Source organism: Gekko japonicus, unplaced genomic scaffold (assembly GCF_001447785.1).
Source record: "Gekko japonicus isolate JY-2015 unplaced genomic scaffold, Gekko_japonicus_V1.1 scaffold495, whole genome shotgun sequence".
NCBI classification, from domain to species: Eukaryota; Metazoa; Chordata; class Lepidosauria; order Squamata; family Gekkonidae; genus Gekko; species Gekko japonicus.
The window spans coordinates 1,008,231-1,034,443 of record NW_015160850.1 but is presented as its reverse complement, the minus strand read 5'-3'; the positions used below and the strand labels follow the sequence as shown (position 1 = coordinate 1,034,443).

General features: G+C 50.9%; 1 protein-coding gene across 1 annotated transcript in view; it reads right to left on the bottom strand.

Moving 5' to 3' along the window:
- Positions 1 to 644: 644 nt before the first annotated feature.
- FRMD6 (FERM domain containing 6) overlaps positions 645 to 26,213 on the bottom strand; it is a 121,080-nt gene continuing 95,511 nt past the window's right edge. Inside the window, exons 7-14 of the mRNA XM_015420880.1 lie at positions 18,032 to 18,187; positions 14,912 to 14,977; positions 14,220 to 14,288; positions 11,372 to 11,546; positions 9,414 to 9,749; positions 6,127 to 6,261; positions 2,990 to 3,081; positions 645 to 1,725 (exon numbers count right to left, since the gene is read on the bottom strand). Of these exons, the coding sequence (XP_015276366.1) occupies positions 1,441 to 1,725; positions 2,990 to 3,081; positions 6,127 to 6,261; positions 9,414 to 9,749; positions 11,372 to 11,546; positions 14,220 to 14,288; positions 14,912 to 14,977; positions 18,032 to 18,187 (1,314 nt within the window). The 3' untranslated portion in view covers positions 645 to 1,440. The remainder of the gene's footprint in view (positions 1,726 to 2,989; positions 3,082 to 6,126; positions 6,262 to 9,413; positions 9,750 to 11,371; positions 11,547 to 14,219; positions 14,289 to 14,911; positions 14,978 to 18,031; positions 18,188 to 26,213) is intronic.

The window sequence follows — 26,213 nt, the reverse complement described above, 5'->3', positions numbered from 1 at the left end:
CGGGAACTATGGCGAAGTCACAGGCCCTCCAAAAACGGGGAAGCACCCTTAAGGCCGCCCAAGGTTGGTAGCCAAAGGGAACTGAAAAACAGGACCGCGGTTTGGAAAAAACCATACTGCTTTCCCGTTTTCCACTGGCTTCCAAGGGAATTTCGGGCCAGTGAGAAATTTCTCAGGATGCGAGGAAGCTCTGGTTTAGGACGAAAGAAAACACAATATACAATAGAAAGACAGACAGGCAACTTACAAGTCAAGAGAGTGCCCCCCACCCCCGTTCTCAATGGCAGAAAAAGACTTTCTTTCAGCTTGCGTAAAGTTAGTGCTTATAGGATTGTCTATATATGTATCATGAAAGAAAGAAGGCAAAATTAGCTCTTTAAAAAAAGGCATTAACAACAGAAAAGGCAAAAATTAAACAAAAAGTGGGGCGGGCCAATACGTTCCAACCATACATAAACATAAAACATATACTTCTCTCTATAGACTTATATATGTATTTCTCTTCTTTTTTATATAATCTCTCTGTCTCTCACTCTCTGTAACTTAAGGTACTTTGGTCAGCAAATCTTATTGCTACATCTTTAAAGGTCATTCGGTTTCTTTTTCTAAGAAGCTTCCAGAAGCTCTCCAAATCCCTCTCTCTCTCATTTTTTGAAACACCCACTTTCCTGTAAACTTTACACAAAACAATCCGACGGAGAAGGATCCACTCGGATCATGGCCCGCGTCCGGTTTGTTTTTTGGCAGAACAGACAACGCAAGATGGGCTGATTGTAGTGCAACCTTTGGCTGTCACCGACCACCGTAGAGCGTCCTTTCGTTCGGTTCTTGCCCACTCCGTCGTCCCGATGTTGTCCCTTTGGGATGTGCGGAGTTTCTTTGGCTTGACGCAACACAGAAGAGGGGACCCCCCTCCCCCAAACAATCGGGACATTGTTACTTTTACTGTCCCCGCCACGATGGCCGAAATCAAAGCGCGAAAACAAACGAAAACCCTCGCGTGGCGATGCAAGTCGCGAGAACATCCGAAGTGCTGAAAAACGTCGAGGGCTTCCACGAGGTGGAAAGGGAAAACTGAAAACGTTACCCACGTTCTACGCCTTTTGGTCAGAAAACCCGAGGGAACGGTGAACGAGTTGCATTCAAAGGAAGAGACCCTTTCCTTCTAAATCCAACCAATTTAAACCCGGGTCAAATTCTGCCACACGGCACGAAAAATGGCTCCGTCCCTGCGAAGGGGGTCCGTAACAGTGCCGTGATGGACGAGGCCTTGACGTTTAAGTACCCAAGAGAAAAGACACGGGAGGGGAGAAATCCTCTATGGCACCAAAAAAAAAAAAGAAAAAGAAAGAAAAAGAGCACGAGGAAACCACAATGGGGCCCTCAGGCTGTCTTCTTAGAGCAACCGTCTCAGAAGCGGCCCTCGAGAAGGCGGTGGCATCAGACGACAAACTCTGGCACTTCTTCGTGGGCGAGATCCAGGGAGAAGTATTTGCTGGTTCTCTTGACGGGGAAGGCGTCCTGGATGTTGACGCACTGCCGAGCCAGGCAGCCGTTGCAATAGAGGCCTTCCTCCGCCAGTCCGTGGCCGCAGCCAAACGTGTAGCTCTGGGCCGTCTCCTGGCAGAGGGTGGCCAGGCGCAGGAAGTCCTTTTGGTACAGCCGGATGTCGTCCAGGCTCAAGCTGTGCCGGTCGGTGGAGGTCTTTGGCTTTCGGCAGACCGTCTGCGGGGAAGAGAAGCCGGGATCAGCAAATAACTTCAGAGGTACAATTGAAGCTATCTGCCGGGTAGCGGTGTGTGGGAACAAGATCTTGGGGTATGGGGGGAGTGTTAGCTAAATATGAGCAGTCAGTGTGATGCAGCGGCAAAAAAGGCGAATGTGATTCTGGGGTGTATTAACAGAGATGTAACATTCAAATCGCAGGATCTGGTGGTACTGCTGTGCAGTACACTGCATTGTTCAGGCTGCACCTGGATTTTTGTGTGCACTTCTGGAAGCCTCACTTCAAAAGGGATGTGGAGAGAATGGAGCGGGTGCAGAGGAGAGTGACGAGGATGATCGGGGGCCTGGAGATCAAGAAGCCCCACGAGGAAAGGCTGAGGGACTTGGGGATGTTGAGTCTGAGGAAGAGGAGGTTGAGGGGGGACGTGATTGGTCTCCCGAAGTATCTGAAGGGCTCTCACTCAGAGAAGGGCAGGGAGCCGTTCCTGTTGGCGGCAGAGGAGAGGACTTGCAAGAATGGGTTTAAATTATGGGCAGGACGGTACAATCTGGATACTAGGAAAAAACTCTTAACAGTAAAGAGTGATTCAGCACTGGATTAGAAATTGCCATTTGGATCATGGTCCAAGATGCTTAAATTCATGCAACGCAACTAAGGGGGGGGTACGGTGGCATGACAGAGCCTGATCTCGTCAGATCTCGGAAGCTAATCAAGGTCGGCGCTTGGATGGGAGGCCGCCCGGGAAGGCTCTGCAGAGGAAGGCCATGGCAAACCACCTTTGCTTCTCACTTGCCCAGAAAGCCCCTTGCTGGGGTCGCCATAAGCTGGAAGCTAAGCAGGGTCGGCGCTTGCATGGGAGACCACCCAGGAAGGCTCTGCAGAGGAAGGCCATGGCCAACCACCTCTGCTTCTCACTGGCCTTGGAAGCCCCTTGCTGGGGTCTCCATAAGTTGGAAGCTAAGCAGGGTCGGCGCTTGCATGGGAGACCACCCAGGAAGGCTCTGCAGAGGAAGGCAATGGCCAACCACCTCTGCTTCTCACTGGCCTTGGAAGCCCCTTGCTGGGGTCACCATAAGTTGGAAGCTAAGCAGGGTCGGCGCTTGGATGAGAGGCCACCCAGGAAGGCTCTGCAGAGGAAGGCCGCGGCCGACCGCCTCTGCTCCTTGCAAGCTCCTTGCTGAGGTCGCAGTAAGTCGGTTGGGACGAGACGGGATTTACGGATGTAATACGATTAAATCTGCCCCCCCCCCCCGGCTCACAAACCTGTGGCAATGAATCGATGCTTTGGCCACGAAGCTTCACGACCGTCTCCGAGGAGCTCGAAGTCGACGAACTGACTTCTTTGACGACCAATCCTGAATCAGAGGACATGGAGGAAAACAGAGACGGGGGTCCATCGTTTAGACACGGACACTCCATTTATTACTGCTGGCAACAGCCCATGTGTTAATTTATGTGTTCGATTTCTAGACTGCACCTTCTCCTCAACAGAGGACTCGGGGGGGGGGGGGAGGCAGTTCACAACTCAGCATTCAAACTTAAATAGATGATAAAACCCGTAAATCCAAATGAATGCAACAAAAACAGATTCTAATAAGAATGCAACCGGTCATCATCTCTGGAACACATCTGGAGAGCAGAGCAGCTCACCAGTCTTCCCTCTAAGCTGAGTTAGTATGAGACAGCTCACAGTTTTTTAGGAGGAGGAGGAGGAGGAGATTGGATTTCTAACCCGCCCTTCACTACCCAAAGGTGTCTCAGAGCGGCTTACAAACTCCTTTCCCTTCCCCTCCCCCTCCCCACAACAGGCACCCTGTAAGGCAGGTGGGGCTGAGAGAGCTCTGACAGAAACCACTCTTTTGCTTAGAGGGAGCATTGCTCCAGAGCAAACGAATTTATGCAGGAGCCGAATCGCTCGCTCACAGCTTTAATGCCAGGAGCTCAGACAGGAGAATTTTTGCTCACAAGGCTCCACAGCTTAGAGGGAGCATTGCTCCAGAGCAAACGAATTTATGCAGGAGCCGAATCGCTCGCTCACAGCTTTAATGCCAGGAGCTCAGACAGGAGAATTTTTGCTCACAAGGCTCCACAGCTTAGAGGGAGCATTGCTCCAGAGCAAACGAATTTATGCAGGAGCCGAATCGCTCGCTCACAGCTTTAATGCCAGGAGCTCAGACAGGAGAATTTTTGCTCACAAGGCTCCACAGCTTAGAGGGAGCATTGCTCCAGAGCAAACGAATTTATGCAGGAGCCGAATCGCTCGCTCACAGCTTTAATGCCAGGAGCTCAGACAGGAGAATTTTTGCTCACAAGGCTCCACAGCTTAGAGGGAGCATTGCTCCAGAGCAAACGAATTTATGCAGGAGCCGAATCGCTCGCTCACAGCTTTAATGCCAGGAGCTCAGACAGGAGAATTTTTGCTCACAAGGCTCCACAGCTTAGAGGGAGCATTGCTCCAGAGCAAACGAATTTATGCAGGAGCCGAATCGCTCGCTCACAGCTTTAATGCCAGGAGCTCAGACAGGAGAATTTTTGCTCACAAGGCTCCACAGCTTAGAGGGAGCATTGCTCCAGAGCAAACGAATTTATGCAGGAGCCGAATCGCTCGCTCACAGCTTTAATGCCAGGAGCTCAGACAGGAGGATTTTTGCTCACAGGACTCCACAGCTTAGAGGGAGCATTGCAGCTCACCTGTTCCCTTGGTTAATTAAATTCTGCACAAGACGAGGCAGTCTCGCATGCCCTATGGAACCCTAATAGAACCCACAGGGCACGAACCTTCTTGGGGAACGGGTTCTAGAGGGCAGGGGATACCACCAAGAAGGCCACTGCCGTGGTGGAGGACAAACAGTCGATTCATGGACCAGGCACCAGTGGTAGGCTCTGTGATGACGGGGGGTTATACCGGGAGAAGCAGTCATACATCATACTGGACATGCCAGGTGTCCAATTTTGCACCTCCCCAGGAGCTGCGGTGGCTCAAGGGGTTAAGAGGCTGAACTGCAGGCTGTGGAAGGTCGGTAGTTCAGCAGTTCGAGACCCGAGTGTGCCGCATGACGGAGTGAGCTCCCGTCTCTAGTTCCAGCTCCTGCCAACCTGGGAGTTCGAAAGCAAGAAATTGCAAGTAGATAAATAGGGACCACTTCGGTGGGAAGGTAACAGCGTTCCGTGCGCCTCCTTGTTTAGTCATGCCGGCCACATGACCACGGAAACGTCTTCGGACACAGCTGGCTCTTCGGCTTGGAAATGGAGATGAGCACCGCGACCCTAGAGTCGGACTCGACTGGCTTTCGAGCAAGAGAGACCTTTTACCTTTACCTTTTAGGGCATGAAGTGGAGGGATCTGACAAAGAGAACTTCTTCTCCCTCTCCCAAAATATTAGAACTCAAGAGCATTCAGTGAAGCTGATGGGCAGTAGGTTCAGGAGGGACAACAGGAAATAGTGCTTTCCACAGAAGGAAGTTTGAATTCAGTGGCTACCCCCCTGAAACTACTTTACACAGAGAGTGATTTAAATGTGGGATTTGCTGCCAAGAGGATGTCGTGATGGCCACAGGGAGAAACAGCTTTAAAAGGGGATTCGACAGATTCGTGGACGATAAATCCAACAATGGCTCCTTCCCATGGTGGCTGAGGGGAACCTCCACATTCAGAGGCACTAATCCTCCGAATCCCAGAGTCAGGAGGCAACAACAGGAGAAGGCTTTGGCTCACTATGTGAGACAGGATGCTGGACCAGATGGACCACTAGTCTGATCCAGCAGGGTTCTTCTGATGTTCTTACCAGGGGAAGGCCACAGCCTCTGAGCCCTGTTGTTGGCCCTTCAGAGGAACTGGTTGGCCATTGTGTGAGACAGGATGCTGGACTAGATGGACTACTGGTCTGAGTGAGCAGGGCTGTTCTGCTGTTCTTGTGAAGGCCTTGGCCTCTATGCCCTGTTGTTGGCCCTCCAGAGGAACTGGTTGGCCACTGTGTGCGACAGGATGCTGGACTAGATGGACCACTGGTCTGGTTGAGCAGGGCTGTTCTGACGTTCTTATGAAGGCCTCGGCCTCTATGCCCTGTTGCTAGACCTCCAGAGGAACTGGTTGGCCTGCGTGAGACAGGATGCTGGACTAGATGGACCACTGGTCTGATCCAGCAGGGCTCTTTTGATGTTCTTACGAAGGCCTTGGACTCTATGCCCTGCTGTTGGCTTTCTAGAGGAACTGGTTGGCCCCTGTGTGAGACAGGATGCTGGACTAGATGGACCACTGGTCTGATCCAGCAGGACTCTTTTGATGTTCTTACGAAGGCCTCAGCCTCTCTGCCCTGTTGTTGGCCCTCCAGAGGAACTGGCTGGCCGCTGTGTGAGACAAAATGCTGGACTAGGTGGGACCACTGTTTTTATGGCGTTACCTGAGTGCCCGTTAAACTTTCTTGCCATCAGCATGTCCTCCGTGATATAAATGCAGACGTCGGGGCTGATGTCTTCCAGAGACGTTTCGCTCGTTGGGTCGAGGTCTCGCGGGTCATCAACCAACATTTCTATTTCTGGAAGAGAGACAGGAAGTGCCGTTACTGTCACCAAAAGGAACATTTCGGGGAGAAAAAGGCAAAATCCCATTTACAAGCATCCGGAACTGGCATGGAAAATAACAGTCGATTATCTTCGGGGAGATGTTTCGGCTGTGAACCACTAAAATTGGGAAGACGGCTTCAGAGGGAAGCAGCACTGGTCTACAGTAGAAGAGCCAGATTGGAGACCAAGAAGATCTTTGGGGTGTGAGATTTTGAGAGCCAGAGCTTCCTTTGTCAAATAGCTGGAGGGAGCTTTGGAATCCTCAGAGCTTTTACCTCCCAAATCTTAGAATCATAGAGTCGGAAGGGACCTCCAGGGTCATCTAGTCCAACCCCCTGCACAGTGCAGGAGATTCACAAATAGAAGAAGAAGAAGAAGAAGAGAAGAGATTGGATTTGTACCCCGCCCTTCACTACCCAAAGGTGTCTCAGAGGGGCTCATAAACTCCTTTCCCTTCCCCTCCCCACAACAGACACCCTGTGAGGTGGGCGGGGCTGAGAGAAGTCTGACACAAACTGCTCTTTTTCAAGGACAGCTGTGCCAGAGCTTGTGACTGACCCAAGGTCACATCAGCAGGTGCAAGTGGAGGAGTCGGGAATCAAACCCGGGTCTCCCAGATTACAGTCTGCACACTTAACCACTACACCAAAATACCTCCCCCTCCACACCCCCAGCGACTCCTGCTCCATGCCCAGAGCAGTGTTCCCCCTGAGCCAGCTCACAGTTTTTTAGCCTCCGGCCCACACATTTTTGTCTTGGCTCAGGAAGGGATGGCTCCGGAGCAGACTAACTTATGCAGTCGCCAAATCGGGCCCGCAGCTACAGTGGGGCACCTCGGGGCCCGCCCCCCCCGACTTCCTACCAGCCCCCCCACTTCCCATCCAGTCCAGCCCCCCAACTGCCAATTTTTTATTTGTGGCGCTGCCTTGGGGGGAGTTGTGGGGGTGTCCACGTGGGGTGCCCCCCCGACTTATTTAAAGGGCCCCCCCAATTTAAAAAATCCTGGCTACGGGCCTGAGCCCAATCACTCGCTCACAACTTTAATGCCGGCGCCTCACAAAGTCGAACTTTTGCGCACGAGGCTCCACAGTTTAGAAGAAGAAGAGAAGAGATTGGATTTATATCCCGCCCTTCACTTGGAGTCTCAGAGCGGCTCACAAACTCCTTTCCCTTCCCCTCCCCACAACAGACACCCTGGGAGGTGGGTGGGGCTGAGAGAGCTCTGACAGAAACTGCTCTTTTTCAAGGACAGCTGTGCCAGAGCTTGTGGCTTGCCCAAGGTCACACCAGCAGGTGCAAGTGGAGGAGTGGGGGATCAAACCCGGTTCTCCCAGATTAGAGTCCGCGCACTTAACCACGACACCAGACTGGCTCTCGTAGAGGGAACATTGGCCCAGAGGAAGGCAAAGAACCTCCAGAATCCCTGGGCCAATCTGGCCTGGATGAAAATCCTTTGCTGACCCCAAAGTGGCGATCGGCAGGACCCTGGGCTTTTAAGGAAGGGCCACGAGACTCCAGCACTGGCTCATCCCTCCCTCCCCTCCCTCTCACCATCTGCCTTGTTGGTCTCTTAAGATGCTACTGGACTCTTCTTAGAAAGATATATGGAGGATGAGGTGGTTAAGCCTTCTATGCTAGCATGGATGAGGGATATGGGATATACTATAGCATTTGATGAATGGGATAAAATATGGAAGACAATGAGATATTTGGAATCAATTGCTTATAAAGAAAACCTATATAAAATGTACTATAGATGGTATTGGACTCCGGATAGAATTGCAAAATGCTCTACAAAAATATCAAAGAATTGCTGGAAATGTAAGAACAACGTAGGAACGTTTATACCTAAGTGGTGGAAATGCGGTAATATGCAGAAATTCTGGAAAATGGTTAAGCGATGGATATTAGAGATAATGAATGTGGATCTAAATTTAGTACCGGAAATATACTTATTAAATATTATCCCAGATAACTTTAACCAAAATGATAAATATTTACTAACATACATCTTAACATCATCTAGAATCATGGTAGCAAGATATTGGAAGACGGAAAAGTTACCCTCTAAGATAGAAATAGCAAAGAAATTGCTGGATATAGCTGAGTTAGACAAATTAACAATGTTGTTACGTGGAAAAGAAGAAACTAAATTTCAAAACAAATGGTTAAGAGTGTATAAGTGGGGGGGTGTCAGCAAGCTGCCATGGTGTTCTGTGTTGATTGTATCTCTGTACAGTTGCTCACCCCCCCCTGCCTGTACGCCTGTATTTTACTCTGCTGTAATGCCTAAGCCAAACAACTGGAGGATGTATTGGGGGAGTACGCTTGACTGCCAGCTTGTTGCTTTTAGAGCCTGGGAACTGCACCTGTATTATGTCTGGGGAACTTACTATGTACAAGACCTCCAAAAAAATGAATATAGTATAGAAATGTTTGTGGTTGTATAATGTAAAACTACATAAATAAAGTATTTTTTTAAAAAAAGATGCTACTGGACTTGAAATCTAACTCAAAAGCAATTTCAGTGCATTGCAGACTATCCTAGGATTTCCTTGTCTCCCTCCATATACACACCCTCTTCCTTTTGGGGAACCAAAGAGAGCTGTACCTAGGAGGAGCAGGGGTTAACTAGACAGAACCTATCATCCAAATTACACTCCCCCCCCCCCGGGATGAGACAGCCGGTTTAGAGCCCAAGTGATGACGCTCCCCGAGAACGGTTGTATCAGCAACTAAAACCCGGGGCTTGAAAGGGGACAGTATTTCTCGACAGCCTCGTAGCGACAAGGTTCTCGAAACAGCGCAGGAGGAGAAAGTTACACGCCAGTTACTCAGGACAGTCTAAGAACACATCCCCAGAATCCTTTTTGCATCCCTTCGTTCTCGAACGCTAGACGGTATTAAGTGAAGCTCTCTTTGTGGGGTAAAAAAAAGGAAATCTCAGCGGAACAGCGCACCTCAGCAGGAAAAGGAACGTGACGGATTTTAATAATAGTTAAGCGGCTTTCGTTTTAGTCTCTCGGAACACTTTGACCCCGCCCTTCTCTGGCAATGGACTCGAGGTGCGAAAACAAACCCCCCCCCGCTTCTGCCTCCCCTGGGGGGGGGGGGCGCACGTTACCGTCGTCTTGGGAGTCCTCCTCCAGCCGCTCCTTCTCCCCGCTCTCCACGCCGGAGGTGTGGGAGCTGCCGTGGCTAGTCATGGAGCTGCAGGCTCTCAGCTTGCGGTGGATGGCGGCGGGCAGGAAGTCGTCCTCCGCCCCGCGGTCCCGGGGCTTGGGGTCGGCCTCGATCCCGGAGGTGTGGGAGCTGCCGTGGCTGGCGGTGGAGTGGCGGGAGAGGCGCTTGTGCCTCACGCTGCCGGAGCTGCTCCCGCTGGCCCGCGACCGCTTCTCCAGCTGGTCCATGTCGAGGTCCAGGGCGTCGCTGATGTAGGACTCCCGGTACTGCTTCTTCTCTGTAAGAAGACGAGTAGAAGAGTTGGTTTTATACCCCGCCTTTCACTACCCGAAGGAGTCTCAGAGCGGCTTACAAACGCCTGTCCCTTCCCCACCCCAAAACCCACACCCTGAGAGGTAGGCAGGGCTGAGAGAGCTCTGACAGAAACTGCTCTTTTTCAAGAAGAAGAGATTGGATTTATACCCGGCCCTTCACTCCCCAAAGGAGTCTCAGAGCGGCTTACAAACTCCTTCCCCTTCCCCTCCCCACAACAGACACCCTGTGAGGGAGGTGGGGCTGAGAGAGCTCTGACAGAAACTGCTCTTTTTTTCAAGAACAGCTGTGCCAGAACTATGGCTTGCCCAGGGTCATCCAGCAGGTGCAAGTGGAGGAGTGGGGAATCAAACCCGGTTTCCCCAGATTAGAGTCCACGCACTTACCCACTCCACCAAACTAGCTCTCTACCCACCCACCTTTCTCCTGAGCAACTGAAAAAGTGCAGAAAAGGGCAACTCGAATGATAAAAGGGTTGGAAAACTTTCCCTATGAAGAGAGGTTAAAGCGCTTGGGGCTCTTTAGCTTGGAGAAACGACGACTGAGGGGACACATGATCGAGGTTTATAAGATGATGCATGGGAAAGAGCAGGTCGAGAAAGAAGTCCTTTTCTCCCTTTCTCACAATGCAAGAACTCAAGTGGGCACTCAATGAAATTGCTCAGTGGTCGGGTTAGAACAGATAAAGGGAAGTCCTTCTTCACCCAGAGAGTGATTCTTGGAATTCACTGCCACAGGAGGTGGCGGTGGCTACAAGCATGGACGGCTTCAAGAGGGAATTGGAGAAACATATGGAGCAGAGGTCCATCAGTGGCTATGAGCCACAAGGTATAGATAGGGACTCTCAGTCTGGGGCAAGGGATGCTCTGTCTTCTTGGTGCTTGGGGGCGGGGGCAATAGTGGGAGGGCTTCTAGTGTCCTGGCCCCGCTGGTGGACATCCTGGTGGCCCCTGGTATTTGGGCCACTGTGTGACACAGAGTGTTGGACTGGATGGGCCACTGGCCTGACCCAACATTGGCTTCTCTGATGTTCTTATGAAAGTGTTTCGTATCTCTTTTCCCAGCCCCTCCCCTTTGTGGTTGCCATAAATGATTTTCTCTCCCTTTCTCTCTCGGCCACGTGCATGGCCTGTCAGACTAACCTAGGGCTTCTCTCGTGGGTCTGGGGGATCCCCTGCCCCCAAGCCCCCTTGCCCGCCAATGCTCAGGCCCCCTTGCCCACCAATGCATAAAGAATAAAAAAAATTGCAGCCTTGTGTGCTTACTGGAAGTGATGACAGGTAGCTCTAAGAATCTCAAGAAACTTTTATGATTTTACCATAGTTCCCAGCGATTCCTAGAGCTACCCGTTGTCACTTCCGGGGTCGCTCTAGGAATCGCCGGCAGCTCTATGATTCTACCATCGCGTTTCTGGAAATTCCTAGAGCTACCTTTTGCCACTTCCTGGAAGAACATATTTTTTAAAAATTGTCCTGCAACATTGCCCCCCATAATATTTTTGTGAACCAGTAGCTTATTTGTGAAGAGTGACTTGGAAGATGCTGGAAGCGAGCTCCCGGAAAAGAGGAGCCAGGAAGAAGCCGCTACCTTCGTTCTCCTCCAGCTTCCGGATCTGCCGCAGGACGGGCTGCAGGTTCATGTAGAGGCGGTGGCTGCTGCTCAGGAGCTGCAGGAGGTGCCGGGAGCGCATCGGGCAGCCCGTGTAATAGGTGAGCTTGCGGGCCGAGGGCAAGCCATCCGGGAGGATCTCGAACCTCTTCCCCTATGAGGGTGAGCAAGAAGCAATTAACTTGCGGAACTCACTGCCAGTAGACGCGGCGCTGCTTTTGGTGGCTTTAAAAGGGGACCGGATGGGTTTGGGGAAGACCAGTCCATGGACCGCTGTTAGCCATGACTGTTCTTTCTAAGCCGTGGAGTCTTGTGAGCAAAAATTCTACTTTGTGAACTACTGGCAATAAAGTTGTGAGCGAGCGATCTGGCTCCTGTGTAAATCAGTTCGCTCTGGAGCCACCCTTCCTGAGCTGAGACAAAAATGTGTGAGCTGGAGGCTAAAAAACTGTGAGCTAGCTCACACTAACTCAGCTTAGAGGGAACACTGGCCATGAGTGCTAAGTAGTGCCTCCATGTTCGGAGGCAGTCTACCTCGGAATACAAATGCGGGGGGCAAGCACCGGAGGAGGCTCTGCTCTCCGCCCTCCCCTTGCCGACATGACAGGGACTGAGCGCATGGAACAAGATCCGTGGCATCACATCTGCAGGAGCTACAACCATATACACATGAGAATGCCTCTTCCTGCCAGCTCCCGTGCGTCCCTTAAGGTCTGCTGGCTGGAGCTTGTTGCGACGGCCCTGTTCGCTGATGCGTTTTGGGAGCCTCCCAGCCAGAAAGCCTCCTTCCTTGGCGGGGTTCAGGGCTGCCGACTCCAGGTTGGGAAATGCCTAGAGATTTGAGAGTAGTACCCGAGGGGGGCGGGGTTTGAGGAGGGGAGGAACTAGAGATGTAAAATTTCCGGAAATTTTGAAGCTCGCAAAAAACCCCGGGGTTTTTCCGGGAAAAAACGGAAATTTTCAGAAAAATTGAAAAAAAATGCTACATTAACATTTCTTTTTTCTTTTCCAGATTGAAAGTCATTCTCTTACTTTAGGAACATAAAATATGAGTATGGACATTTTTACTTGGCATGAAATTATCACAACTAGCATATTGAAAATATAGTGTATAGAAACAATTAGTACAAACAGAATACCTTCCCACATGCAAAAACAAAACTGAAACTTTTTTATTTTCTTCTGACAATCGCACTTCCTAAAGGAAGAAATGCATCTTGTTCTTGCATTGGAGAGTTCAGTTTGTAACCTAGGACTTGCTTGTCCTCAGTGCACAGAAATTAGATCAATCTGATACCATATATATGTATTTTAGAAATTATTTGGAAAATATTTGAACACTTTGTCTTAAAATATTTTATTCATCATGTTAAAATAAAACGTTCCATAGTCAATTTTTTTTCTTTTTTCAATTTTTCGGAAAAAAACAAAAAGGCTTCAGGAAAAAAACGGGGGAAAACCGTTTCCCCCCCGAATGTTTCCATTTTTTCCCCGGGCCTTGACATCTCTAGGAGGAACCTCAGCGGGGTAAAAAAACACCGTCTGTTCTCCAAAGCAGCCATTTCCTCCAGGGGAAGTGACCTCTGGTTGTCATTCTGGGAGATTTCCGGGACCGACTTGGAGGCGTACAAAAATATATATCACTGTGTTCGATAAATATATGTTTATGGTGGAACAATCTTATGCTTTACTCTTTTTTTCTTTTTATATTTTTCAATACTGTCGTCTAAATATTGGTATCAAATATTATCAAAAATATGTTTCACCCGAACAATACAGGTTTACATTCAGACAGCACCTTGTCGGTATCGCTGTCACTGGTCCCACGGGACTCTAGGAATTTACCCGTTTCGAATGAATCCTTTTCAAGGACCATGATGTTTATGGTCCAGATAGGAAAAATCCAGATAGGAAAAATCGCGGATTCAAAGCGCAAATACCCGGAATGTACTTGATTCTCCTGGTGTCGGAAAACTCGCTAGGGAACCGAGAGGACGAGCCCACTTCGGTGCGGGAGACGGATGCGGGCATCTGACCAGCAATTTTAAATGCGAGAGGGAACAGCGGTGAAACCCGATCAAAATGACCGTGGGACCACAGCCTTAGGTAGTACATTTTTATCCCCCTCTTCCTCCAAGGAGCTCAAAGCAATGTACACCGCTTTCTTGTTCTGGGGTACGTTCAGAAAAACCAGGGCTATTTTTGGGCAGCAGGAACTCATTAGCATAATAGGCCACACCCAACATCAAAAACTCATTAGGATTGGCTACATTAGGGGTGTGTGGCCTAACATGCAAAGGAGTTCCTGCTACAAAAAAGGCCCTGGGTTTTGACAACAAACAGGGTAAACAGAATAGCAAGCAAAAGGTGGGTGTGGCTGGATGACCACACTTCTGGTAACATGGGGGTGCGGCCTAATGTGCTAATGAGCTGTTCTGTCAGGGGTGTGGCCTAATAGGCTAATGAGTTTCTGCTGTTGGGTGTGGCCTATTATGCTAATGGGTACCTGCTGGGCTTTTTCTACAAAAAGCCCTGAGAAAAACCCTTCGAGGAACATCAGGATGAGTGCGCACAACTGGCTGGAACTCACCCAGCAAGCCTTCCGTAGCAATGTGGGGGGTATCTGAACCCGGATCGCCCGGGTCCTAGTCCGACAGCGTAGCCACGACGCCATAGTGGCTTGGTAGGAACCCGTGGCTATATTAACATTCAGCAGTCCTTCCCATTGGCTAGGTGGCCAACTGGGAAGGCCCACGGTGTGGAATTTAGAGGCAAGACGCCCAGTTTCTCGGGAAGAGAGGCTGGATCGGGCCGGCTTCATACTCACCACAAAGACGAGCTTCCCGACATTCGTCCAGGGGAAGTCGAAAAGCAGCTGCTTTTCAGTGTTGACGTTCTGGGAGGGGGGGGGAAGAGAAGGAAATAAAAGCTGATTGGCTATAGGCTGATGGGAACATTAAAAGTGGTTTCTTTCTCTGAAAGCCCCACCAGATCTACCAAATGGAACACTCTCCCTGCGCAGAATCAGTCAAAGGATTCTGGGCCGCAGGCTGAATGACCACCCCCCACCTCCAGGGGGCACTGGTGTAGCCTGTATAGAGCAGAAATCAGTTGGGCACAGCGCTGATTGGCTAGTGCCCGTGTCATCGTAGGGTTGGATCCCACGCCAAATCTCCACTGACGGAAGGGATTATCCAGCGTCAGAGTGGAACCTCCCCTCCTCCTCCCACCGCAGCCTGAAACGTCTCCCAAACCGCACATGCGTGCGCAGCCAGTTCTGATCAAGGCCAGGGAAGGAAGGATTAAACTTCCGCATGCTGTTTCCCCCATCCCCAACACAAAATTACATATTCACCTAACGGGAAAACAACAGGGTTTTTTGGGGGGGAGGGGGCAGGCTAACCGAAATGAAGAAATAGCTACTTTCCCCCTAGGAAAAAAAATTCCCGTTTACAGATCTCCCGCCATCTACGCGGTCTGGCCCCAAGGTGGACCCTTCTGTAAACTTTTAAGACGTACCTGAAATATCTGTATGCCCCGTGTCGTGAGCCCCAGAGTCAGAGAGGCCTCGATTTCTTTTTTATCCTGTAAAAAAAGGGGGAATATCATAAACCTGCTGTCCTTGGGAATGCCATTTCAACAGCCGTCAACACTGGATGGCTGAGGTCTGGCGCATTTGCACACGAAAACCACCGATCGAGGTATTTGTGTCTTCCTTGCAGGGGATCGAGGCTGCCTGGATAGGAAAGGAACCTTGCCGGCTGCAGCCCTACAGCCACGCTGGGTTCGAGCCCGTGGGACAGAGATCGGGCGACCAGCGGTCACAACGCAACGCTCCCTCTAAGCTGTGGAGTCCTGTGAGCAAAAATTCTGCTTGGTGAGCTCCTGGCATTAAAGCTGTGAGCGAGCGATTTGGCGGCTGCGTCAGTTAGTTTGCTCTCGAGCCCTCCTTCCTGAGCGAAGGCAAACATGTGTGAGCCGGAGGCTAAAAAACTGCGAGCCGGCTCACACTGACTCAGCTTAGAGGGAACACCGGTCACAAGCGTAACGCTACCGGAGGGGGAATGACGTGGAACACAGGGAAAGTCCTCCCCAGGGATCAAAGGTTATTTGATACAGGAATGGTTGGGCTGGAGGGATACTTCAGCCAGCTTTTCAATCTTGCGGGCACCTTCAGAATGCTGACACAGCGTGGCGGACGTAACCACAGAATGGCTGCCGCGGGAAGCAGAGCTGGCAAGAAGAAGAAGAAGAAGAGATTGGATTTATAACCTGCTCTTCACTTGGAGTCTCAGAGCGGCTTACAAACTCCTTTCCCTTCCCCTCCCCACAACAGACACCCTGTGAGGTAAAAGAAGAAGAAGAAGAGATTGGGTTTATACCCCGCCCTTCACTACCCAAAGGAGTCTCAGAGCGGCTTACAAATTCCTTTCCCTCCCCCTCCCCACAACAGACACCCTGTGAGGTGGGTGGGGCTGAGTGACACAAACTGCTCTTTTTCAAGGGCAGCTCTGAGAGAACTATGGCTTGCCCAAGGTCATCCAGCCAGGTGCAAGTGGAGGAGTGGGGAATCAAACCCGGTTCTCCCAGATTAAAGTCCACGCACTTAACCACGACACCAAACTGGCTTCCCTCCAGCCACGCCAGAAAGACGGCTGTGCGGTGGGGGCGGCCGCCGCTAAAACGACGCTGTAAAAAAAAAATCCGCACGGCCAGTCTCCGATGGCCAATCAGCGGACGTGCTGGGCAAAAGCCCCATTTGGGCCCGCCCACATTCTAAAACACCTCGCGGGTGTTGGCAGCCACCGTGGTGCCCATGGGCACCGGGTTGGGGACCCCTGCTTTAAACAGTTACCGCTCGGGCACGCTGGTCCACGTGGCCTGAATCAGTCACCTGTGTGCCCAACATTTAACTCGGGGGGGGGGGAACGGCTGGGAGCTCCCAAATTGGGACACCCAGCACTTGCTCGGGGGGGGGGGAACTGCTGGGAGCTCCCAAATTGGGACACCCAGCACTCATCCGGTTAGACCAGGGGTGGCCAAACTGTGGCCCTGGAGTCACATGTGGTTCTTTCAAACATATTGTGCGGCTCCCGGCAGGGCGGCCGGGGAAGCGAAGGGGAAGCATGCCTCCCCGATCGGTCTTTCCTTCCCCAGTGCTCTTTCCACCTTTCTCTCTCTCTCTCTCTCTCTCTCTCTCTCTCTCTCTCTCTCAGACAAATAAATAAAATTAGCAAACGAATAAATATCATTGGACAAATTGACAAAATGACAAGAAAGCTTAAAAATTTGGAAGCGGAAGAATTTTTTGCAGACTGGAAAGATGGTAAAGAATATTTAGAAAAGTACTGGGATGTAAAAAAACAACTTGCTTTGCTTTGATAACTATTGAAAAAATGTATCTGTAAAAAATTTAAATGTTTAAGAACAATAGTTAAAAGATATGTTACTTGTAGAATTTGATGAACAAGTCAGAATGTTTTCAGAAGAAATTTAAATGTATAAGAACAATAGTTAAAAGATATGTTACCTGTAGAATTGGATGAACAAGTAAGGGGGAAATGAGGGGAGCATAAGATATGGGCTGGAGGTTGGAACATTGTGGGAAGCCGGAAAGGGGTGGGAAATTAGGAGAATTAGGAGAAAAGGATATATGAAAGTTAGTAAAGTGATATATGATTGACTTATTAATATATCCTAATAATTGTTTTTTAAATATCATTGGACAAATAAAGTATCATTATCAATATCTGTTTTTACCCCTATTGTTTTTATTTTCGGCAGCCTCATTAAATGTTAGTAAAAACATGTGTGTGATATTTGCCTTGTGGCTCTCAGACATCTGATGTATATTCTATGTTGGCTCTTACGTTAAGCAAGTTTGGCCGCCTCTGAGTTAGACCCCGAGCAGTGTTCCCTCTAAGCCGAGTGTGAGCCACCCCACGGATTTTTAGCATCCGGTTCCCACATTTTTGTCTCCGCTCGGGACGGATGGCTCCGTAGCAAACTGGTTTGTGCCGTAGCCAAATCCCGCACTCACTAGTGCCAGTTGCTCACACAGTAGAATTTTTGCTCACGAGACTCCGCAGCTTAGAGGGAGCGTTGACCCTGAGGCCCTTCCGCCTCCTCTGGGTCCCTAAGCCTGGCAGACTAGGGTTGCGCCCTTACAAAAGCTCTCCGGGGAGGAAGCCCGACCGAATAAAAAGGTTCTTGCTTCCGAGTAGGCCTATGCCACCCTCTCCAATCGCACAGCCGCCCAGACCAGCCCCGGACGTCCTCGGGGGCTGAGCCGCACTGCGCCAGCCCCCCGAAGCAGCCCTCCCTCTGCCTCCGTTCAGAAGAGCACTTCCGAGAAGCCGCCCCATAAAGACGGCACTTAAGGCTCCAACAGGATCAGCCCCGGGGTGACGAACGGCTCCCCAAATGGGAGCTGACACCCGGAGCATCTCCCGCCCCGCATTGGAGCTCGCAACTCGTTTTTATGTTTGTTTCTGGGGGAAGAGAGACGCGGTTTTTCTGACAAGCTGCTCCAGCTGCAGATGAGGATAACGACCGAGCCGCTGCTGAAATGCACGCCTCCGGGAAAACGCTCAGCGGCTGCCGCCTCGAAGGGGCCCCTGCCTCGCCCCAACCCCGTACCTTGTACAGCCGGTAGTAATGCACGGCCACGTCGTCCAGCCGCACGGCCTCCTTGATGTACTTCAGGTGGGCTTCGGAGGCGCTCAGCGCGCACTGGTCCTTGTGCATGATGGGGATGTGCTTCAGGATGTACTCCTTCCCTCTCTTCGCGACCACCTGTCTCGGAGAGCGAAGACACGCGGCGTGTTAGTGTGCGGGGCCGACGGGCCCATTGCTCAGATCGTCAACTGAGCCCTTATTTACGAGTAGGGAAAACGGCGGCCATCTTTGGGCTCGTGTACGACAGGGGGCTTTGTCCAGCCCAACTAAAGGACGCCAGCAGTCAGAAGCCGTCTCCCCTCGCTTCACCCTGAACTCTCTGACCAAGACCTTGGGATTGTCATCTGCAGACTGGCAAAGTTTCAGCTAGACTACTGCAACGGGTTTTGCTCGGGGCCTGCCCCTGGGGGCCATCTGAAAGTTTCACCTGGTGCCGAATGTTGTGATCTGCCTTTTGGCAAGGAGGAGGAGAAGAAGATTGGATTTTATACCTTGCCCTTCACTCAGAGTCTCAGAGCGGCTTACAATCTCCTTTCTCTCCCCCTCCCCACAACAGACGCCCTTGTGAGGTAGGTGGGGCTGAGGAAGCGCTTTTGAGAACTGCTTGTGACAGAACAACTTCGAAAGAACTTGTGACTGACCCAAGGTCTTGCCAGCAGCTGCATGTGGAGGAGTGGGGAACCAAACCTGGTTCTCCCAGATTAGAGTCCACTCAGTGGCAGACAAGAAGAAGAAGAAGACTGGATTTATATCCTGCCCTTCACTCGGAGTCTCAGAGTGGCTTACAATCTCCTTTCCCTTCCCCTCCCTGTGAGGTAGGTGGGGCTGAGGGAGCTCTTTCAAGGACAGCTCTGAAAGAACTTGTGACTGACCCAAGGTCACACCAGCAGCTGCATGTGGAGGAGTGGGGAATCAAACCTGGTTCTCCCAGATTAGAGTCTGCGCTCTTAACCACTACACCAAACTGACCATACAGAAACCACACGGCATTTGTGTGGCAGAATATTATCCGCTTCTCGGCCCAATTCAAAGAGCTGGGCCGACACAGACCCTAGGATCCAGAACCTGAAAAGGTGAGTCAAACAGAACAGAGGGCCAACAACAAAAACTTAATTATATAGTATGAAAAGATACATGTATTTATTAACAAAGACTTAGAAAGCATACAAGGGTCCAATCACACCTCATGTAAAAATGCCAAAATCTAGCACACCAGGGCCAATGGACTTGACCTGACGCGTTTCGGCCTGTGTAGGCCTTCTTCAGAGGTCAATCACAATGAAGAAGAAGAAGAAGAAGAGATTGGATTTATACCCCGCCCTTCACTACCCAAAGGTGTCTCAGAGCGGCTTACAAACTCCTTTTCCCTTCCCCTCCCCACAACAGACACCCTGTGAGGTAGAAGAAGAAGAGGAGATTGGATTTATACCCCGCCCTTCACTACCCAAAGGTGTCTCAGAGCGGCTTACAAACTCCTTTCCCTTCCCCTCCCCACAACAGGCACCCTTTGAGGTAGAAGAAGAAGAAGAAGAGATTGGATTTATACCCCACCCTTCACTTGAAGTCTCAGAGAGACTTACAAACTCCTTCCCCTTCCCCTCCCCACAACAGACACCCTGTGAGGTGGGTGGGGCTGAGAGAACTCTGACACAAACTGCTCTTTTTCAAGGACAGCTGTGCCAGAGCTTGTGACTGACCCAAGGTCACATCAGCAGGTGCAAGTGGAGGAGTGGGGAATCAAACCGGGTTCTCCCAGATTAGAGTCCGCACACTTAACCACTACACCAAACTGGCTCTCGCATACTGGCTTATATCATTGGAGCATATTGGCTTATATCATTGTACGTTACAATCCAGAAGTTATGTAACATAGATACATGATGGACCAGAAGAGAACGGTTCCAAAGTGAAACCACTGGGCACAGAAAAAACCCATAAATGAGGTCTCCAAAGGTGCAATCACACGCCCAGTGGTATTTCAATGCTAATAATTTCTGGTCCAGAAAGTGCCTTCCTCTGATTGTTGAGCCAAAGTGTTGTCAGTAAAATTGTCCTTAAGCAAAGACCCTTCGCAGCAGGGGCGCCGAAAAACGGGGTGGTGGTGGTCCCTGAATCCAGCCACTAAGGGCTTGGATAGATCTGCCTTTACTGAAGAAGAAGAGATTGGATTTCTACCCCGCCCTTCACTACCCAAAGGAGTCTCAGAGCGGCTTACAAACTCCTTTCCCTTCCCCTCCCCACAACAGATACCCTGTGAGGTAGGTGGAGCTGAGAGAGCTCTTGACAGGAACTGCTCTTTTTCAAGGACAGCTCATATCAGAAGTCTGGCTTGCTCAAGGTCATCCAGCCAGGTGCAAGTGGAGGAGTGGGGAATCAAACCCGGTTCTCCCAGATTAGAGTCCGCGCACTTAACCACCACACCAAACTGGCTCTGAAACCAGAACTCTAGAGCGGAAACAGAGCAAAGCTTTCCCGATGCTGAGAAGCGTGCCCGGCTCCATCCTTAAACACTTTTTTTGCTGGCTAATCAAAGACTTTTTATTCAGGAAAGACCCCCCTCCTCCTTTTAGAAAGAGGACCGGCGGGGGAAGCGGAGCCGGATTTTATACATCTATCTTATCGCTTCCGGCTTTCAACCCATTGTGAAATGCTAGTTAATGTCTTTTTCAAGCAAATATGCTATTTCAACTCGGTTTTATTGGACATCTCTTCGGGTGTTTCTTCCTTCTTAAGAGAAGCAATGCGTTACGCTTTATGAGGAAATCAATATTTGCAATTCTCGGCCTCTCTCACAAACTGCACTGGGCGAGTCGGCGGAACGTGCCCTGGTCTCCCAAGCGCATTGCCTGCACACAGGACTCGCTCTGGAGCCCTCCTTCCTGAGCTAAGACAAAAATCTGTGGGCCGGAGGCTAAAAAACTGCGAGCTAGCTCACACTAACTCAGCTTAGAGGGAACATTGCCTGTGAGGTAGGTGGGGCTGAGAGAGCTCTGACAGAAACTGCTCTTTTTCAAGAACAGCTCTGACAGAACTATGGCTTGCCCAAGGTCATCCAGCTGCTGCAAGTGGAGGAGTGGAGACTGAAAACCCGGTTGTCCCAGATTAAAGTCCGCACACTTCAGCACTACACCAAACTGGCTCTCTAATGGAGGCTATCATGCTTTGGAGATAGATCAGGATGGGCAGCCGTGTGAGTCTGTCTGTAGCAGTAGAAAAGAGCGAGAGTCCAGGAGCACCTGGAAGACTAACCAAATTTGTGGCAGGGCGGGAGCTTTCGTGAGTCATGGCTCACTTCTCCAGATACAGCACTTTGGTAATTTTCTGAGAGAACAAGAATTACCGGAAAAGACAATAACGCTAGGAAAAGTTGAAGGCAGCAGGAGAAGAGGAAGACCAAACTCATAAGAACATCAGAGAAGCCATGTTGGATCAGGCCCAATGGCCCATCCCGTCCAAAACTCTGTGTCACACAGGGGCCAAAACCCAGGGGCCATCAGGAGGTCCACCAGCGGGGCCAGAACTCCAGAAGCCCTCCCACTGTTGTAACCCCCAGCACCAAGAATACAGAGCATCACTGCCCCAGACATAAGAACGTAAGAGAAGCCATGTTGGATCAGGCCAATGGCCCATCCAGGCCAACGCTTTGTGTCACACAGGGGCCAAAACCCAGGTTCCATCAGGAGGTCCACCAGCGGGGCCAGAACTCCAGAAGCCCTCCCATTGTTGCACCTCCAAGCACCAAGAAGACGCAACATAACCGCCCCAGATATAAGAACATAAGAGAAGCCATGTTGGATCAGGCCCAATGGCCCATCCAGTCCAACACCCTGTCTCACACAGTGGCCAAAACCCAGGTGCCATCAGGAGGTCCACCAGCGGGGCCAGAACTCCAGCAGCCCTCCCATTGTTGCACCTCCAAGCACCAAGAAGACGCAACATAACCGCCCCAGATATAAGAACATAAGAGAAGCCATGTTGGATCAGGCCAATGGTCCATCCAGTCCAACACTCTGTGTCACACAGTGGCCAAAACCCAGGAGCTATCAGGAGGTCCACCAGTGGGGCCAGGACACTAGAAGCCCTCTCACTGTGCCCCCCCAAGCACCAAATAGACAGCACATCATCGCCCCAGACATAAGAATATAAGAGAAGCCATGTTGGATCAGTCCAAAGGCCCATCCAGTCCAAAACTGTGTCACACAGTGGCCATTAGGAGGTCCACCAGTGGGGCCAGAACTCTAGAGGCCCTCCCACTGTTGCCCCACAAGCACCAAGAAGACAGAGCATCACTGCCCCGGACATAAGAACGTAAGAGAAGCCATGTTGGATCAGGCCCAATGGCCCATCCAGTCCAACACCCTGTCTCACACAGTGGCCAAAACCCAGGTGCCATCAGGAGGTCCACCAGCGGGGCCAGAACCCCACTGTGTCCCCCCCAAGCACCAAGAAGACACAGCATCACAACCCCAGACAGAGTGCTCCCTCTATACCTTCTGGCTAATAGCCACTGATGGACCTCTGCTCCATACAGTTTCTCCAATCCCCTCTTGAAGCTGTCTATGCTTGTAGCCGCCACCACTTCCAGCAGCAGTAAATTCCATGTGTTGCAAGATCTGAGCAAGGCTGCTAATGCAGGATGTTTTGGAGGAAATTAATTCATAGGGTCAGGTAAGTCAGAAACAACTTGAAGGCACTTAACACAAAGAGAGGTGTTTGAAGGAGAAGAAGGGATTTGATTTATACCCTGTCCTTCACTTGGAGTCTCAGAGCGGCTTACAATCTCCTTCCCCTTCCCCTCCCCACAACAGACACCCTGTGAGGAAGAGGAGGAAGAGGAAGAAAAGGAAGAGGAGGAGGAGATTGGATTTATACCCCGCCCTTCACTCGGCAGTCTCAGAGCGATTTACAATCTCCTTTCCCTTCCCCTCCCCACAACAGACACCCTGTGAGGTCGGTGAAGAAGAAGAAGAGATTGGATTTATACCCCTCCCTTCACTACCCAAAGGTGTCTCAGAGAGCTTACAAACTCCTTTCCCTTCCCCTCCCCACAAAAGACACCCTGGGAGGTGGGTGGGGCTGAGAGAGCTCTGAAAGAAAGTGCTCTTTTTTCAAGAACAGCTCTTATCAGAACTATGGCTTGCCCAAGGTCATCCGGCCAGGTGCAAGTGGAAAAGTGAGGAATCAAACCCGGTTCTCCCAGATTAGAGTCCGCGCACTTAACCACTGGTAGGTGGGGCTGAGAGAGCTCTCTCGAGGACTGCCCTTGAGAGAACAGCTCTGAGAGAACTTGTGACTGACCCCAAGGTCACGCCAGCAGCTGCATGTGGAGGAGTGGGGACCAAAACCAAGTCCTCCCAGATTAGAGTCAGTGCTCCTATCCACAACACCAAACTGTCTCTCCAGCCACCATGCATTCCGTGCTACGCGATGCTACGGACTTCCCGAAGGTTTGTGTCACCCCAGCGCTGGCATTACGCTCCCTGAAGCCGAAGGGATTTTGCAAAAAGAGGAAGATGCTCGACACTCCTGGGAAGACGGGGCTTAAAATGGAAACGGTGACTCAGCCTGATGTGAGCAGAGACGACTCCTGCTTAGCGAGTTTGCGCCGGAGGTTATCAGGGGAGACGGCTGAACTCGGAGCAGAAATTCAAAGGAGGTCGCGCAGATCCACAAGCCGAACCCAAAGCAGCCAAACCCTCCTCTCTAGCAGCACCTGGCCTCAAAAACACACTCCCATGAGAAGCCCCACTGAGACTAGCTGTGCGACTCACGGCTGTAAAAGCATCTGTTTGCTCGCAGGCCAGGGCTTGCCACTTCCAAGGGCACAGAGTGGTGCTTCAAACGTGAATGATTTTCTGCATAGAATTATGTGTATTTAGGAAGGCAGCTCTGTTGGTCTGCAGTAGAAAAGCTAGATTTGAACCCGGGAGGAACTCAAGGTTTTCGGAGTGTGAGCTTTCGAAGAAGAAGAAGAGATTGGGTTTATACCCCGCCCTTCAGTACCTGAAGGAGTCTCAGAGCGACTTACAACCTCCTCTCCCTCCCCCTCCCCACAACAGACACCCTGTGAGCAGTGTTCCCTCTAAGCTGAGTGTGAGCTACCTCACAGTTTTTTAGCCTCCGGCTCACACATTTTCGTCTTAGTTCAGGAAGGAGGGCTCCAGAGCGAACTACTTTATGCAGTCGCCAAATCGCTCGCTCGTAACTCTAATGCCAGTCGCTCACAAAGTAGAATTTTTGTTCACAAGAACCCACAGCTTCGAGGGAGCATTGCCTGTGAGGTAGGAGAGGCTGAGAGAGCTCTTTCGAAAACTGCTCTTCAGAGAGCAGCTCTGAAAGAACTTATGACTGACCCAAGGTCACACCAGCAACTGCATGTGGAGGAGTGGGGAATCAAACCCGGTTCTCCCAGATTAGAGTCCGCGCACTTAACCACAACACCAAACTGGCTCTCTTCTTCATCAGATACGTAGAGCAGGACCAGGGGTCATATCCTGCAGGAGCGCACAGGAGCGGAGCTCTGGCATTAAAGAGCCCAGGGGGTGGGCACATGCAACAAGCCCCGCCCCCTGCTCCCAGCAGCCCTCAGTCAGAGCAAGAAGCAGCCAGGTAAGTAGCAGAGCTCCCCCTCCAGCCCCCCGGTCCAAAACAGTCCAGTGGCACCTTTAAGACCAAGTTTTACTCAGGTACAAGCTCTCCCTCCTCTGCAAAGACAGCTTTGCACATCCCCCCCCCAATAGCTAGCAATCCAAAACAGTCCAGTGGCACCTTGAAGACCAAGTTTTATTCAGGTACAAGCTCTCCCTACTCTGCAAGGACAGATCTGCACGTTCCGCCCTTCCCCCCCCCATAGCTAGCAATCCAAAACAGTCCAGTGGATCCTGAGCGGTGGGTGTCGCCTTCTGACACACTTCCGGTGATGTCAGGGGGTGTGGCATATGCAAATAAGTTGTGCTAATGAGTTATGCTAATGAGCTCCTGCACCTCTTTTTCTACGGAATGACCCCTGAGCAGGAGAAATAGAATAGTTCTTTGCCCAGAGGGACTTGGCTTGTGCAGTTTCATGGGATGCAGTGAGGGGGTGCTATTTCGTTACGCAAGGGGATCAGATGGATTTGGAGAGGAGGAAAGGCCCATTCATGGCCATTAGCCATGATTTATCAATGGTACCTCCGTGTTCAGAGGCCGTCTACTCCTGTGGGTGGGAGCCGGGAGGGGGGCAGCAACAGAGGGGAAAGTTTGTTGCCTGCTTGTCGGTCTTTGGGGAGCATCAGCCATGGGGAGGGGCGGTGACTCAGTGGCAGAGCCTCTGCTTGACATGCCTGCGGAAGGCCCCAGGTTCAATCCCGGGCATCCCCAGTTTAAAGAATGATGTGACCCAGGGAGGTGGTGTGAAAGACCTTTCTCTGCCTGAGACCCTGGAGAGCGGCTGCCAGTCTGAGTAGGCAATACTGACCTGGATGGACCAAGGGGCCGATTCAGTAGAAGGCAGTTTCATGTGCTTTTTGAATATGACTTTGGGGATGTGCCGTGGGGCTCAGTGGTCGAGCCTCTGCTTGGCATGCAGAAGGTCCCAGGTTCGATCCCCGGCATCTCCTGTTAAGAAGGGCCAGGCAGGAGGGGATGGGAGAGACCTCCGCCCGAGACCCTGGGGAGCAGCTGCCGGTCTGAGTGGACAATACCGTCCTTGACGGAGCAAGGCAGTATAAGGCAGCTTCACGTGTGTGTGTGTTTTCTGGAATATTTTTATTGAATATTTTAAACACAGCACATTATTAAAAACATGCTGGCAAGAGTGTTTGCGTTGTCTTCTTATTTAGAATTACATCAAACATTGTGTGACGGTTGTGGTCTACGTTATTAAAGTCACATCCTATCAATCACAACAGGCATTTCCTCTCGTGAAAGCAAATATTCTAATATTGGGAGCCATATAGTAGTGAAGTCACGCATCGGTGTTCCCTCTAAGCTGAGTTGGACTGAGCTAGCTCACAGTTGTTTAGCCTCTGGCTCACAGTTTTTGTCTCAGCTCAGGAGAGCCAGTTGGTGTAGTGGTTAAGTGTGCGGACTCTAATCTGGGAGAACCGGGTTTGATTCCCCACTCCTCCACTTGCACCTGCTGATGTGACCTTGGGTCAGTCAC